The 15,941-nt window shown below is 40.8% G+C and overlaps 1 protein-coding gene across 4 annotated transcripts in view; it reads right to left on the minus strand.

Moving 5' to 3' along the window:
- The window catches only part of PIP5K1B (phosphatidylinositol-4-phosphate 5-kinase type 1 beta), a 153,678-nt gene that overhangs the window by 76,937 nt on the left and 60,800 nt on the right, over positions 1-15,941 (minus strand). For all 4 annotated transcript variants that reach the window (XR_012645641.1, XR_012645640.1, XM_074994811.1 and 1 more), the window contains exon 4: positions 7,385-7,515. Coding sequence is in view for 2 of the 4 variants with exons in the window: in XM_074994811.1 (XP_074850912.1) it covers positions 7,385-7,515 (131 nt within the window). In the remaining 2 variants the exon portion in view is untranslated. The remainder of the gene's footprint in view (positions 1-7,384; positions 7,516-15,941) is intronic.

The following is a 15,941-nucleotide window of genomic DNA, read 5'->3' on the forward strand; positions in this document are numbered from 1 at the left end:
TCTAGATACATTTTCTTCTGTATTATTAGAACACCGTACTGTAACTGAAAATAAGACTTCTGAAGTAAGATGCTTTCAGAATCCAATGAATGTGTACATTAAAGAATCTCAAAATAAATCTAGACAATTATATATGGGTCCAATAACCACTGAATGGGCAATTTTCATTATTTTCTATTGATACTACCATTAACACTATTAACTTTGCACTGCTGATAGCCACCTATATGCCTCCATAAAAGGGAATATGTTTAAAAATGCATTAACACTGATTAGGTATATTAGGAACTGGTATTTATTAATCAAAATGGCTGATCCTTTAAAATAGGTTTGATTGTGATCTTGGAGTCACACTGTCTCCAGTATGAACATCATTTACCCTGGAAGAAATGGCAATAGCTACCCTTACCAAGTTGGCCTGGCCAGATGATTCCAGACTCTAAAAGTACTCGTTAGCAGATCTGCACATCCTCCGTATGTGTATGGGAGAAGCACAAAAAGGAAAGTGACTTATCTATGACTGGATTTCAGTAACTTGGGCAAGTTGCTTACACAGCTCTGCGACCATATCTAGATTAGAGCGATCTGTCAACAGGTTTTGTCGAAAGATATCTTCCAACAAAACTTCTGTCAACAGATCATGGCTAAACTGCCAAGCAAATTGCAAGAGTGATCCGCTCTGTTGACAGAGAGCAACTGGACTGCCCAGACGCTCTATCGGCAAATAGGCCAACCAGAAGCACAGCAGACAGGGGCTCCCTGGTGAACTGACAGAAGCCGTGTCTGTCAATAGAGGGCCCCCCAGAGTGTCCAGACTGGCTTTCCGTCAACAGATCTCTGTCGACAGAGGCGTTCTTCCTCATGGGAAGTGGGATACAGCTGTTGACAAAAGTGCTGCATTCCATCTACTGTTGACAGAATGCCTTGGGAATCTGGACATTCCCTGGGTTTTGTTGGCAAAATGGCCATTTTGCCAACAAAAGCCTCAGTGTAGATATAGCCTGTGTGAAACAATTCAACATGGCACTAATACAGTGGGCATTAATTACAGCCTAAATAGCTATATGTGAGAATCTGAACAGTTGATGCGATAGTTAGGGTGGACCCTGCTGTAGGCAGGGGCCTAGATACGATGACTTCGTGTGGTCCTTTCCAGCCCTAGGATTCTACGATTATACCCTATAGAGAATAGTGTACCTCTAATTGTTTAGAAAACTCTTGGCCCTTCAACTCTCCTAGGCATTCATATGGAAAGTACATCTGAATTTAGAGGTTTTCTGATCTTGCCATGATATTCCAGGAAAAATACATGAGCCAAAGATTCAAGTTATTTTGTACAATGGAAGCTCTGTGACAAGGCAGCACCTACCCCTATTATCAGACATAATATGGACTATGGTAGTTAGTGTGATCATATTTTTGTGTATTAGTTTTGCTTACATACTTTTGGATGCCAAACTTAACTGCTTTAAATCCCTGACAATCTGTCACAGGCCATCACATGTTATGAACTACTGGACTAATGTTTTGAGTAACAAGACTACAAACAGGAAAAAAAATATGTCCCGTGCCTTACTCATATTTCTGCAAACAGCCCCTCCTGTAATACAACATGTATAAGTGACAGCCAACTGTGAACCTCTCAGTTGGTGTGCTGAGGAACACTGCTAAGGATGCTGGTGAATGTCTAGAGGCTGAATAAGGCAGATGGCAGAGGGAGAAAGTGAGAAGACCCCTAAATGGACCTATGGGAAGATCAAACACTTGACAATATTTGCCCAAAGCCTGGAACTTAGGCCTTCTGCTGACACGTCTGAGACAACAGGCCAGATCTGGGGCGTTTCCTTGCACCCAGTATGTAAAACTCTGTTTCGGACAAGTTTTTAAAGCTAGATACCAGGGTCTTCAACAAATGGGCAAAAATGAGCCCTGGTGCCACCAAAAAGGTCTCAAGTACCTGCATTTAGCTGGTAAACTATTTTAAGATCTATCTCTGGACCAAATATAATGCAACAGTTGTGTGAACAATTTTTACTCAGACATCTTTAACATCAAAGCTCTTAGAAAATGTGATGTCATGCTGGATGGAAGAGGACCAGTGGCATGTAACATTCAGCATTTTCCCTGAATTCTAAGAAGGAGGTGAGAATCCTTTGAAGTTGAGTGGCAGCAGGGAAGAGAATGAGTAGACTGCATAAAGCATCTTCCCCTGACAGCTTGGCACAATGTCTCTGATGCTAGTAGTGGTAGGAGAGGCTCTGAATTTGCACAGGGGTGCTTGTGAGGGATGGGCCAGACTATTTGCATGAGTTCTCAAAATAGCTTCACACAGCCCAATGTAGACCAGCCATATATTCCCTGGTCATAAACCCCAGCCAATCTGCATTCTGTAAAATGAGCACTCATGCTCACTGCCATTTAAAGTGTATCCAGAAAGTAGCCCCAAAGGAATTACTGTGCTTTAACTCTGACACATCACAGCAGGTTCCTAAAGGCAACAGGCTGCAGTCTTCCTTCTGGAGAACCCAGCATGAACAAACAAGATATTTGTCTGTTGCACCCTGTCCCATTGATAAACGTAGAGGTTGCAATGGGGAGTGGAAGCTGTGAAGGCGTATTTATCACTGGAGATATACTATAGCTACCAGTGAAAGAAAGCACTTGGAGCAGTGCAAAGACATGGAAACTTACTGAAACTGAGTTAAATGTGTAATAAACCAAAGGTTTGGGTGAAATTCTGCTCGTATTTACACTGCGATTACTGGAATTATTCCTGTTTTGCAACCAACAGGATGCGGTCCATTATGCTGAGTTCTAAACCAACCATTTTCCTCTTGGTATTTTTACCACAGGACTCTCTTACTGTTATCACCCTGAAATAATATTTCATTTTACCAGGGTTACTAAACTGTCCGTGATGGTGCAATTTACTTAAGGGATGGAGAACTACACAGAAGTTGTCTCTCTTCAGTTATTGATTACACCTTTATGCCTTTTACAAAATCCTGTAATAGCATCAGGGCCATTCGTAAGGTGGTGTAGGGCCTGGGGCAAACCTCTCCCTCCAACAGCAACCCCCCCACAACTCCAACCCTTCTCCCATGCCCTGGTCCCCCCCCCACATTTCCTTAGCAAGGCCTGAAGCCGCTGAAGAGGTGTAACAGAGCAGGGCTACTCACTTTACTGCCAGCCCCTGCAGGCCCAGGCCCCACATCCTCCTGAAGTGGGTAAGGGGAAGAAAGAAATGGGAATTGTAGTACTTCTGCTAGTCTCCACACCACCTAGGCACTGTGCTCCTCAAGGCCTGGGACAGGGCAGCTATGACAGTCAAATTTTGCTTGATGGAATGCAGGTAGAAGCATCGCTTCATTGTGCTCCAACTAGCCAGGATCTATGGCATTCACGTCACATTCTTCAGCAGTACGCTGCCAGGGCTCAGGAAACTAATTATCCAACCAACAGAGCAAAATATATGATTAATCCTGGTCATATGCTATGTGAGGCATATCATGCCTACGCTAAAAACCCCACCATTACTGCAGCACTTCCACTGAAAGGACAAGGGGATATGAGGAGCGCAAAGAACAGTATGAAACAAGCGACATGCCAATCCACTGCCTACATAACTCACAACAAACCTGGGTGCAGATGAGGCGCAGGTCAAGAGAGATGAAATTGTCAGGGCAGCCCCTCAAGACAAAAGTTCTGCTGCAAATGGACACGTTACGCACTAATGTCGAAGTTATATGCTCCAGATGGTGCTATCCATAAATCACATTGGAAACCTGACCCTAGTGCAAAATGTGTCTGGCTGATTGACTCTTAAGTCTGTTCTCTCATCATGATCACTTACACTTCTTACATAACTTAAATTTACCAGTGATACCCAAAATCAGAGAGAAAGTACATAAACTCACCTTAGTCCAACCTTTTTTCTAAATTAGCTGTTCCTAGAGTTTTGCCTCTTTTCTCTTTGTCACTATTCCATTTTCACTGAGAAAGAGACTCCTACTATTTTTACATTCTGGTTGAAGCTATTAATCTGGTGGTGTGACTCGGGAATAATTCACATTGTACTTTCAAATAGGACTCAAGAGTGGAGCTCCTTAAGTTACTATGAAGCAACTCATACCAACAAGTGGTACCCTATTATTCCTACCCAGTATCACTTTAGGCAGGCAGATAAAAATGCAATTTATAAAAAGACAAGGCAGACTTTCCATCTCCTGTACAAACTAATGTGCAGAAATTGTAGGTTCAATAACTGGGCTTGAAAAGACCATAAGTGGATTGCTACTGCTGAACAACAGAGGAAGATTAACAGTAAAGTATCCTTCACAGAAAAAATCCTTTGTTTTGGTCAAGACGACTCACTATATATAATGCTCTCACTTATTGACTACTACAGCCAGACAGCAAGTCAAACTTTAATTAATAGCTTCCTGTGTGTTGCCTTTGCATGACTGAACAGAAGGGTGCTACTTTTTGTAAAACAAACTGTCAAGAAGGGCAAGACAAATTGCTCCTCATGTCCCCGTTCCATTTTCAAAATGGAAGAAACCAGTCTCATCGCTACCTTTAACACTAGAACCACAGAGGCATACGAAAATTGTATTTGTAAGTGTATATACTCAGGAATGTTTATCCAAGGTAAACAACGCGGTATGGCTTTCACAACATTTATATTTCTAAAAAGACAAACTGGACATGGAATGGATTCTTCCACTTCTGTGCTATTAATTCAGAAACAAGCACTTGTTATAGTTTTTGGATATGCAAGTTTAACATGATATTTAAAAGAATAAGTTGTGCTTGGACATCTTTACATATACAGCTATGCAGACTTCTACAGGTTACATGCACTGTCTTGTAACAGCAACATCTCAATTTAACTAGGGCTATTATTCTAGTTTTGAATCCTTGAAGAGTTTGGTTATGTGACAACGTAAAATGAATTTACTTCTTGGGATCTGAAAAATTCTGGATGAAGTATTAAACATTTAGTTGGTAAGCATCTGTGTATTTTTCCCAGAATATAATCACACAGAAAAAAGCATATGGAAATCTAATCAGGTAGACACACTCACAGATCACGAGAATGGAACCTGAATAAGTCCCATTGACACAACTACAGCATGCGGGGTAAAGACTGGATATTATCCAAGCAATATGTTCCAAAGTTTGAGATTTTCTTCAAGAAAATGCTTCGGAGTGACTCAGCTCCTGTCTTCTTCCTCAAACAATGACTTTACATTATCAGACCAAATAAATTTTTTAAAAAGATATGGCTGCCACAGAACAGTAGTGATGTAAAAGTTGCCCTCAAGAAGTCATTATATCTGCCCTCCGCCCCCATGGACCAAATCAACCCCGTGACAAGTGTTTTTCTAACTGGGTCTTAAAAACCAAGCTCCACTTACAGGGATTCAATAGCCTCTCATGGAAACTTACACCAAAAAGTTTAATTACCAATTATAATTAGAAGGTTACTTTAAAGCCTGTTACACCTGCTTGTGTGTAGGGCCAGGGCTCGATGATAAGAGTTTCTAAAAATTAACCCAATCTCCTTTGCTGCACGTTAAGCCCATTACTTCCTGTCCTCCTCAGTCAACATGGAGAACCACGGAAGACTTACTAGGTCCTAGATGAGTCACCTTTTGTCAAGATTAAATGCTGCCTATTAAATACACACATTGTTTCAATGGTGTCATTTCTATGGACCATATCTTATGTTACAGAAAATTTGTGGATTTATGTTCCGATTGCATGTCAGCTAAGCTTTAACTGCAATACACATTCAACAAACGGCTTGTTGCCACAAAGGCATATTTCTCAGAAAGCTGGGGTGTTAATCTACCCCACACTACCCTGCTGCACAGCACACTAACACTGCACTTACACTACAGAGATCTTTCGAAAGATGATCTTCCAGAAAAAAAATTCTTCTTTTGAAAGAGCACATCCACACAAAAGATTGATTTGCTCTTTCAATATAGACAGCATCCACGCAGCTCCCATTCTTTTGGGAGAGCAGGCCAGCGAATCAAACAATCCGGTGACACAAGGACTGCTCTTTTGAAAAAAGGGCCTGTGCAGCATCTACACATCCTTTTTTTTTTTTTTTTTTTGAAAGAAGCTCTCAAGAAGAGGCACTCTTCCTGATCTGGAAGTGGAAGAGGGCTTCCGGAAGAAGAGCTTCATTCCTTCGCTTTTGAATCAAAAGAGTGCATTGTGTATGGATGCTCCGAGTGTTCTTTCAAAAAAGGGCCAGATTTTCCAAAAGAACTTGCTCGTGTAGACATGGCTTAAGTGTCTGTGTGGCTCTTGCTGCCACACACTAGAAACTCCCTAGTGTACTTGAATCTACCCTACTTTGAAACAGGAGGCCAAGTGCACTAGGGAGCTTCTGATGTGTGGAAGCTGGGCCCACTCAGACAGGTTACAGACAGCAAACTATTGTGGGATAGATTTACACCCCAGCTTGCTAAAAACTAAGTGTTTATGTATGCAAGCCTTGACAGTGCTCAGCCCAGCACTTCTCAGTCTTTACAGTGGAAGCTGTTAGGACTCAGAATATCTGAGAGGAAGGAAAAAAAAGAAATCAGACTGGGACCTGAATATAGATTTAAGAACTCATTTTTGAAAAGCTTGATTGATATGCTCGTTATATGTTTTGTCATGTGACAGTTTGGAAAAAAATATATAAGCCATTATTTAAGAAGTTATGTATTGTTTTCTGATGTGACCTAGAATTCCCGGAAACAGGAACATGTTATTCCAATTATCCCCTGAACAGGGCTATAACAACATCTGAAACTGCTATCTTCAGAGCACCAAATGGGACCAGAATGTCTTCAAATGCTTAATACTGGCACCAGTTATAGAGTCAGATGCTGGTTGCAAGTTTCTATCTGTGTTGCCCCCATTACTCTCAGACTGGACTAACTCACATTTTAGTCCTCACAACACCTTTACAAGGTAGGGAAGCATTATTAAGTTCATTTTATACATGGTGAATTGAGATACAAGAAGGTATTGAGTGACTAGTGCAAGATGGCAGAATCAGAAATTTAATCCAGATCCTGAATTTCAGTCTAATATTTCCAAACACAGAACCACATGTGCTCACTAACCAATGTGCACTTGGTAATCTCTCTCTCTCCATCCATTCGGCACCATATTCAGAAATGTGGCTCTGGAAATATGGATGCTTCTCCATGAACTGAACACTGGAGACATCTGACAGAACCGTAAGCAAGGATTTGCTTCAGTTGTGGGTACAGCACAGGGAAAGGTAGAGTCTAGTCTTATTTTTGTTTTCAAATGATTTTTCACACCAAACTTCCAGTTGAAATAATCTTGTGTTATACAGGATTGTCCTTACCTAGGTAGAAACACACTTTCCACTACATAGAAATCTTGCATTAGTACATCTCTGTCCGGTTTAGAAGTGAGGTTGCCAACTGTGTATCCTATTCCCAGCTGAATAGCTCCTTTAATAGCAGATGATGTGGTCTGAAAAAGAAAAAAAAACATCAGAATGGCAACCTTCTGTATTTGGACTCCTACTCTTTACCATGAGCAATCTTTGAACAGAGCTTTTTTTTTTTTTTTTTTTTTTTTAAAATTACTTTGATACCTGGTCAGCTTTACTTTTTCTGGCTAGAAAACAGACAAGAGATTCAACTCTAACTGGAGTTCAACTGCTACTGAGAAATAAAAGCTCTGAGGAGATTCTGTGATGTATCTGAAGCCTCAATCTTATAAAACTACTATAGATTGCAGTTTTCAAAAATGTTTAAGGGATCTGGACAGGGGAACTGTTCTAATTCCCATGGGAACTGGGCACCCAAATCCCTTCCAGAATTTTGAAATACCACCTATAATCTTATGGGGAAATATGCCCCCAAATTTTAATGGCCTAACTCTGTATTGCTGACACTGATATTGGAGCTGAATACAGACTCTAGCTTACCTATTATTTTACGTTGGTGCGAAAGTAACAGCAGCAGCGAAAGTGTCAAAAGTTGACCATGAGTGGTACTCGGTTCCAATTCTACAACACGCACTTTCACAACTGCAAGCTAGAGTCTCAGAATCAAACACCATTTTGATAGTTCTGACTATCCAGGTAACAAAACACTGCACTTTATACTTACAAGCTAGTCACCACCAGAGGCTCCAGTCAGGACTGGGTCACCTATTGCTAGGTATAGTGCATACACAAGGCTCAACTCTGTCATTGTGACACTGAATAACTTGCGAGTTTTGCCATTTACTTACATGGGACCAGGTGATTACCTTCACACTGTAATGGAGTGGGCAGTCCTGACTGTGGAGTAAGGGTAGTGGAATTATGCACCAATTGAGAGTCCCTGCCCTTGCAGCTTCTCAAAAGCAGGGCAGATAAGTGTGACAAAAAATGATGGGAACACAAGGTTCCATAGGCCCCAGCTTTGGTGTATAATTTGCACCCCCAAAACAAGATGTGATGAAGTGGAGCATGTGAGGATTTTATTCCCTGGCTAAGCTGCATGTGTTTTCTACTACTCTGTAATAACCAGAGGTGGGTTTCTCAGTTTCCCTAAGCATAGCATCAATCATAGTTGGTGATGGGAATATCGGTGTGATGTCATCTCACCCCAACTCAATGGCCCTCATGCTTCTTTGTAGCCCATGCAACCAGGTGATACCTTTCTTCCCCAGGAAACAAGTCAAAAGGAGGGACCTGACTGGTTTGAACTGAAACTGGGATGTTGAGTGGGGCAGTCGTCTGGCTGGAGAGGTTGGAAGGAGAGCCAGGGCCCCAGCTTGGGGACTCCCTCTCCACACAGTGGATTGTACTGACTGCTTCTGGTTTCCGTGCCAACAAGCCTCTTCCACACTGTGGCCCTGTCAACTAAACAAACCTGTTCTCCCCCCTGAATGAGAGTCACATCTGACTGTGGATGGAAGGACAGGTCCTGGTAACCCCCCACACACTCTGACACAAGATGACAGTGAAAGACATCTGAGTAAAATATCAAATCCTCACTGCAGATGAAAATATCTGAACAGCACACTAATTGAACTAACTAGGAATTACAACAGCAAAGGCACCAATACCAGAGACTAGAACTTTTGAGAACTAAAGTGCATGTGCCAGGCAGACACTTTAAAAAAACATGAAATGGTGTAGTGATGTGTACTTATTTTAAAATAATTAACATTACATGCCAGACAGACTTTGTGCTTGCATAACAGTTTGTAACAGGTCATTTGGTGGAATAAAAGAGTCCTTAAAGTGCTCTCTCTCCCAGAAAACAATTTGCCTTGTGTGTGTTAAGAAGATTCCCATTTTCCTTTCCCTGAACAGCTTTTATTCATGAATGATTATTGCCCTGCATAAGCACTAACTAGGCCACTTTGTTTAAACTGGTATTCATCCAGACAGATTTGTGGTACACAACTAGACACCTAGTATCCAGCAGAAGAAGCAGAACAGAACTAAGTGGCATGGCTTGTTCCCCAATATTGAGTGGCAGAATGGGTGTTAGTGTGAAGTCAGGAAACAGATTTACACAGCAAGCTTAAACAAAAAACAAACTACTCAACCCTGGGAGGAAGGAGAAGATAGCATTCATCTGTTCAACAGTGACCAAGGTTAATGCTGATTGAAACACATTAGTTCTCTCATGAGGGCCCTGTGCATCCCTTTATGTGCTTGCTGAAAGATAAGCTCATGCATAATTCCCAATTACTTCAATAAGACTTACACACAGGTAGCTTCACACACAGAGGCTTCAATGCATTGTTAATCAGGTTCAAAGATTTTAACTACCTATGAGGGACGTATAAACAGTAAACACAGGTCAATAATGAGGATGCAAATGCCAGCAGATCAGGAGCCAACATGCGGCCAGCGTAAAAGGAAGACCTTTGGCCCAGCAGGTGGGAATTCTGCTTCGCTCTTTGGTGGAGGATTCTGGTGGTTGGATCCCCATTTTACACTAGAAGTCTTGACAACCTTACCTGTGACATCCTCATCCTCTCAGTCACCCTGCTGTGAAAACACTGTGGTGTTCTGACTCTGATTCACAAGCAAGCTTTCCCCTACTACTGGTTATTTTTATAAAGGGCGATGATCTGTGCCTAAATTGTAGAAGAGAATGTTCAGTCTGTAAAAGTCTTATTCTTAACAGCAAGTTGATTAAGTATCTTACATTATTTTGATACACACAAACAAATGGGACGACTTTAGTGTGTGAAGTTATATTCCATGAGGACTGCATTCCTCCTTCCCATCAAGGGGATTCCAGAAGGAATTCTGTATTTTATTCAACAAGTTCCTCCCAAAGAAAGAACCCAGAGTTTGTGCAACTCCTCATTGCCCCCACTTTGGTGCCTGACCTCTGCTCTGACCTGAGAGCTAATCATGTTGCCCAACTGAGCCCTTTAGATCAAATAGTGAAAACAGTAATATTAGAGGATGCTACCATGAAGTTGTCATCTTCCTCAAGTTCTATCCTTGCAAACTGCAACCCACGCTGGACTGGAGTCAACAACTTAGAATTTTAAGCACAGCCCCGGCCTCCACATGCTCACATTTGAAACAGAGCTCTCCTTCCTTCAGATCTATAAGTACCCCTATGTAAACAAAGGCTTTCATTTTCCAGGGTTTATTATAATTTCATTTTAGGCTTTTTCAGCAATTTGAGTTTGTAGATGACCCAAAAAATTAGTTTTTTTTTCTTTGTATAACCTATCCTTTCTAAAGTCCACTAGCATGCTTTCATGCAGTACTGCTTTGAACAGCACTATGTTAAAGTGCTGTAGGGAACCTGTGTGTACACCAACAGGACCAATTCAGGTGCACCACGTTGGTGCACTTCAGAAATTCCATTCCTATAATGCTCATTGCTCCACATAGATGAGCCTTTTACGTAAATAACAATTTTGAGTGTTTTTTTTAGTGTTTTATGGATAAACACCCATGTAGGGCTTTTTGTTCTTTCGTATTGGGGTTTTTGTTTATTGGCTAAACACCTGAAACGAAGCCCTAAAATAATCTGGTTCTCATTCCGAGACATACCTGTACCAAATGTATTAATTTTAAACAACGTAGGTGGTCTTCTATACAAAGGTTTACATTGAAAGGATTTGTGTGGGAGAAACAAGTTATTTGGATATTTAAAAAAGTAGCAGGACCTAACAAAAGTTTATGGATTAAAACCACAATACCACAGAAGTACTCACTCAGCTTTGCACAAAGAGTTACTCTCATACCAGTGAAAATGTTCTCAAAGTTGACATACTGCCAGGTGTATTAGTACTTCAATATGCAGTACATAGGACTTTTGTCTCCTATACCTCACCCTGAGCTGCAATCCTGTAACTAGCTGACAAGCAAGCAGTTTTTCAATAATACAATAAACAAGAACTTAAATCCTTTCAAATGGGGTATTAAGTTACCACATGATCCTGTGAATGTAATAACTGAGATTCTAATGATATTATGCTGGCTACAGAGTTTTCTATTTTAGGCTGGATTTGTGGAAATCACCATTATATATTTATGCTGCCTAGCATTTTAGAGAGAGGAAATTATTAAATGGATTCATTTGAACAAGTTTTGTTAGTGACCTTGTGAGCTGGCTGGAAGGTTACAGAAAAGACTCTCTTCATAAAAAAAATACGAAAAAGTATAGTTGACAAAAGTTAAGGTACTATAGTTATCAGAGAATGCATTGTTATTGTTATGCATTGAACCTTATTATCCCCAGCCTTGCTCTGGCTTATTTATACCTGGTCCTGCAGATTTCCATGATCAGCATCTAATGAAGTGAGTCTGTGCTCACGAAAGCTCATGCTCAAAACTTTCTATTAGTCTATAAGGTGCCACAGGACCCTTCGTTGCTGTTACAGATCCAGACTAACACGGCTACCCCTCCGATACTTAACTAAAGATGGTGAACTTTAATTGAACCACAAAGATGAGCACACATCTCAATAGAGTAACTGCACAACCAAATTGATATAATCATCACCCCCTATTCATCCAGTCCCCTTCCACCATTCACTGTTTCTTGCTCAAGGACAAGACTATTGAAGGGAAATTGCCAGCGACTTGTTCTGTCCTGCAGCCATGGTTCCTGTAAGGTGATTTCCAGGGACCCATATTGTTCTACCACTGCCTTGCAGAAATCTGCTGTTTCCCCTCTCCCCTGTCTTGTGGGGATTTAGCCAAATGGGCTGATTCTGTGTCCTATAATTCCCCAGTCCTGTACTCCACAAGCCACCCATCCTTCTCACCTGCTCCCTGCCTGGTACTAGTAGCCTGCCTCCCCTGGCAGTTACACTGCTTTTTTGTTTACATTGGCTACCTCTTATCTCCACAATTCAAGTCTCAGAGTTCCAACAGGTTTATAACCACTCTTATCACTCTTCAGCAATATTTGGTACATTTTTGTTTAGAAACCTCGGTAGCTATTAAATTACACCACTACTGCAGTTTCAAATTGTAGGACAGCTTCTGTTAAATTACTTCCCTCTTTGGGGCTTGCATAGTACACATACTTCTCCTAAATGAGATAAGTCCCTACCAGAAGGATGATTTATCTGAAGTTACATAGTCTTCAACTTTTAAATCAGTGTTATCAATTTAATTTTTATCACCTCTTCGCCATGATAAATCTGAAAAAGGGACTAAAGGTAAAAGGCGGTCCCACTAATTTTAAATGAAGTACTAGAAGTTTCCTTCTATTTAAAATGCTAACTGATTTGAATCAGCTTTGAGTCACATTCATGCTCTAGGAATTTTTGATTAGAAGGTGGCATTTGTTCTTCAGTCATACTTATAAGTAACAATCAACATACAGGAATTTTCCATTTCCATGCAAACATCTTTTTCCAGTATCATAAAATAAAACAGATTTGCCAAGTCTCTATGAATCTTAAGCTAAATCACCTTAAGGCTAGGGCATGCTGCCTTGTGTTATTCTCTCTTCTGATCACATTTTAAAATAAATCTGTTAAAGCAGTTATACTTTTGGTTTTATCATATTAGGTACCAGCTACGTTCAGTTAACTTTACATTTACTGCTGCTGTTGCTAAGACAACACCCAGTTCTGTGTGGCTGCTGTGGTCCTGGTCCCATTGTTACAGCACCCATTTTAATTGTTCATTGCTCAGGTGTTGGTGGGTACATTGTCATTTTTGGTCTTTTCTCACTGTTCTACCATAACTGCTCAAAACAGTCTCTCCCTCATTGTTTTTCAAAGGCTTAAGCTATATAATTCTACTGTTTCACCACCATTTGTAACTAAGAGTTGCTCCACTCTAGTATCCCCAGTTTAAGAATGGTCTCTCAATACCAGCAAGCACATTCATCTGTTATCCACAGTAGTCCTAGATCTGGGACTTCAATCCCTCATAAACCCTCTTCTCCGACCTTGGTACCGATGTGTGGGTGGACATTGATACTTTACTTTTTCTTTACAGAGAAGGTCACCTTTGTTGTTATGGCTGCACACCTGCTGTGCAGGCAGCAAATGAGACTTCAAGACCTACAGGCTAAGACTAACTGCAATAAAACAAACAAACAAACAATCTATCGCTTGAAAGTGGGAAGAAAAACACCTTTACTCTTATCTAACAGATGTAGTTATGGGATGCTGCAAGGAGAGGTGGCTTGGGAAAGATGCAAAAGGTTAACAGCAGAAAGATACAGGGGCAGCCAAAAAAATTAAAGGTCCGCAGTAGTAAGAGGCTATGTCTGCCCCCTCAGCTCAGAAAGCCATCTGTTATTCCCAGTTTGAGCTATCCTTCTACTCTGCCCCCTCAGGGTCATATCTCAACAGAATGGTGGAGTTTGTGCCTTACTATGAATAATTTTTTTTATATTGCCCATGTAATTGCACTGTAACTTTCTTTCATTGTTGTTCCTAAGTCAAAACAATTGTAACATTGTTCTCATATCAATTTCACTTTTCAATATGCTTGTCAAAACAGGGTTGGGAAGCAGATTTCTTGTAACTGTTACCAATGGCTGTGATCACCACCGCCAGGCAGCTCTGCAAGAAATTCAAATAAAATAATGTTTTTCTAGCTTTGGAGCTAGATTTTCCAGCTCAGTTTTAATCAGAGCATCCCCTGTACCGCTAAGCTGGGTAAAAGAGAAACAGATATTTGTTAATTATCTCCACTGTTTGAAAACATACCCTAAAGCAAACATTTTTAAGGAGTCTCAGAGGGGTAACAGCGTTAGTCTGTAGCTTCACAAACAAGCCGTCCTGCAGCACCTTAAAGACTAACAAATTTATTAAGTCAGAGCTTTCATAGGTAAGACTAATCATCTGAAGAAATGGGTCTTACCCACAAAACCTCATGACCTAATGAATTTGTTAGTCTTTAAGGTGCTACAGTACTGCTTGTATTTTTGAGAATGTTCATTGATTCTGGGTGCCCAATGTAAGAAAAATCTAGGCCCCACTTTTGGAAGTGGTGAGTACCCATAACTCCAACTGAAGTCTGTGGGAGCTATGGGTGGTTTATATCCCTAAGGAAATCAAGCACGCAAAAAGGCAGGGGTCGCTTCTGAAAGTGCTGAACTTAATTTTAATATTCTGGGCTAGCTTTATTTACATAATCCATTTAGTGTTGTACATAAAGAGGGACAAGTTCACTTTGGCTTCTATATCAGCTACCATCAGTGCCATTGCGGAGCGATTAAATGATTTCTTTGCTTCAGTCTTCACGGCTGAAGATGTTACAGAGGTTCCTAAATCTGAGCCAGCCTTTTTAGGCGACAAATCTGAGGAACTCACTCAGATTGAAGTGACATTAGAGGAGGTTTTGGAATTAATTGATAAGCTGAATAGTAACAAGTCTCCAGGACCAGATGGCATTCACCCAAGGGTTCTGAAAGAACTCAAATGTGAAATTGCGGAGTTATTAACAGTGGTTTGTAACCTATCCTTTAAATCCACTTTGGTACCAAATGACTGGAAGACGGCCAATATAACACCAATATTTAAAAAAGGCTCTAGAGGAGATCCTGGCAATTATAGACCGATAAGTTTAACATCAGTACCAGGTAAATTAGTAGAAACACTAGTAAAGAGTAAAATTGCAAGGCACATAGAAGAGCACGAATTGTTGGGCAAAAGTCAGCATGGTTTCTGCAGAGGGAAGTCGTGTCTGTCTAATCTATTAGAATTCTTTGAAGGGGTTAATAAACATGCGGACAAGGGGCACCCAGTGGACATAATATACCTAGATTTCCAGAAAGCCTTTGACACGGTCCCACACCAAAGGCTTTTATGTAAATTAGGTGGTCATGGGATAGGAGGAAAGGTCCTTTCATGGATCGGGAATTGGTTAAAAGACAGAAAACAAAGGGTTGGAATAAATGGTAAATTTTCACAATGGAGGGGGGTAACTAGTGGTGTTCCCCAGGGCTCAGTCCTGGGACCGATCCTGTTCAACTTGTTCATCAATGATCTAGAAAATGAGGTAAGCAGCGAGGTGGCAAAGTTTGCAGATGACACCAAGTTGTTCAGGACAGTCAAAAGCAAAAGGGATTGTGAAGAACTACAAAAAGATCTCAGCAAACTGAGTGATTGGGCAGCAAAATGGCAAATGAAATTTAATGTGGGTAAGTGTAAGGTAATGCATGTTGGAAAAAATAACCCAAATTACACGTACTACATGATGGGGTCAAATTTAGCTACGACAGATCAGGAAAGGGATCTTGGAGTTATAGTGGATAGTTCTCTGAAGACATCCACGCAGTGTGCAGCGGCAGTTAGTAAGGCAAATAGGATGTTAGGAATTATTAAAAAAGGGATCGATAATAAGACAAAAGATATCATACTTCCCCTATATAAAACTATGGTACGCCCACATCTCGAGTACTGTGTGCAGATGTGGTCTCCTCACCTCAAAAAAGATATATTGGCAT

Source organism: Carettochelys insculpta, chromosome 5 (genome assembly GCF_033958435.1).
Source record: "Carettochelys insculpta isolate YL-2023 chromosome 5, ASM3395843v1, whole genome shotgun sequence".
Classification (NCBI taxonomy): domain Eukaryota; kingdom Metazoa; phylum Chordata; order Testudines; family Carettochelyidae; genus Carettochelys; species Carettochelys insculpta.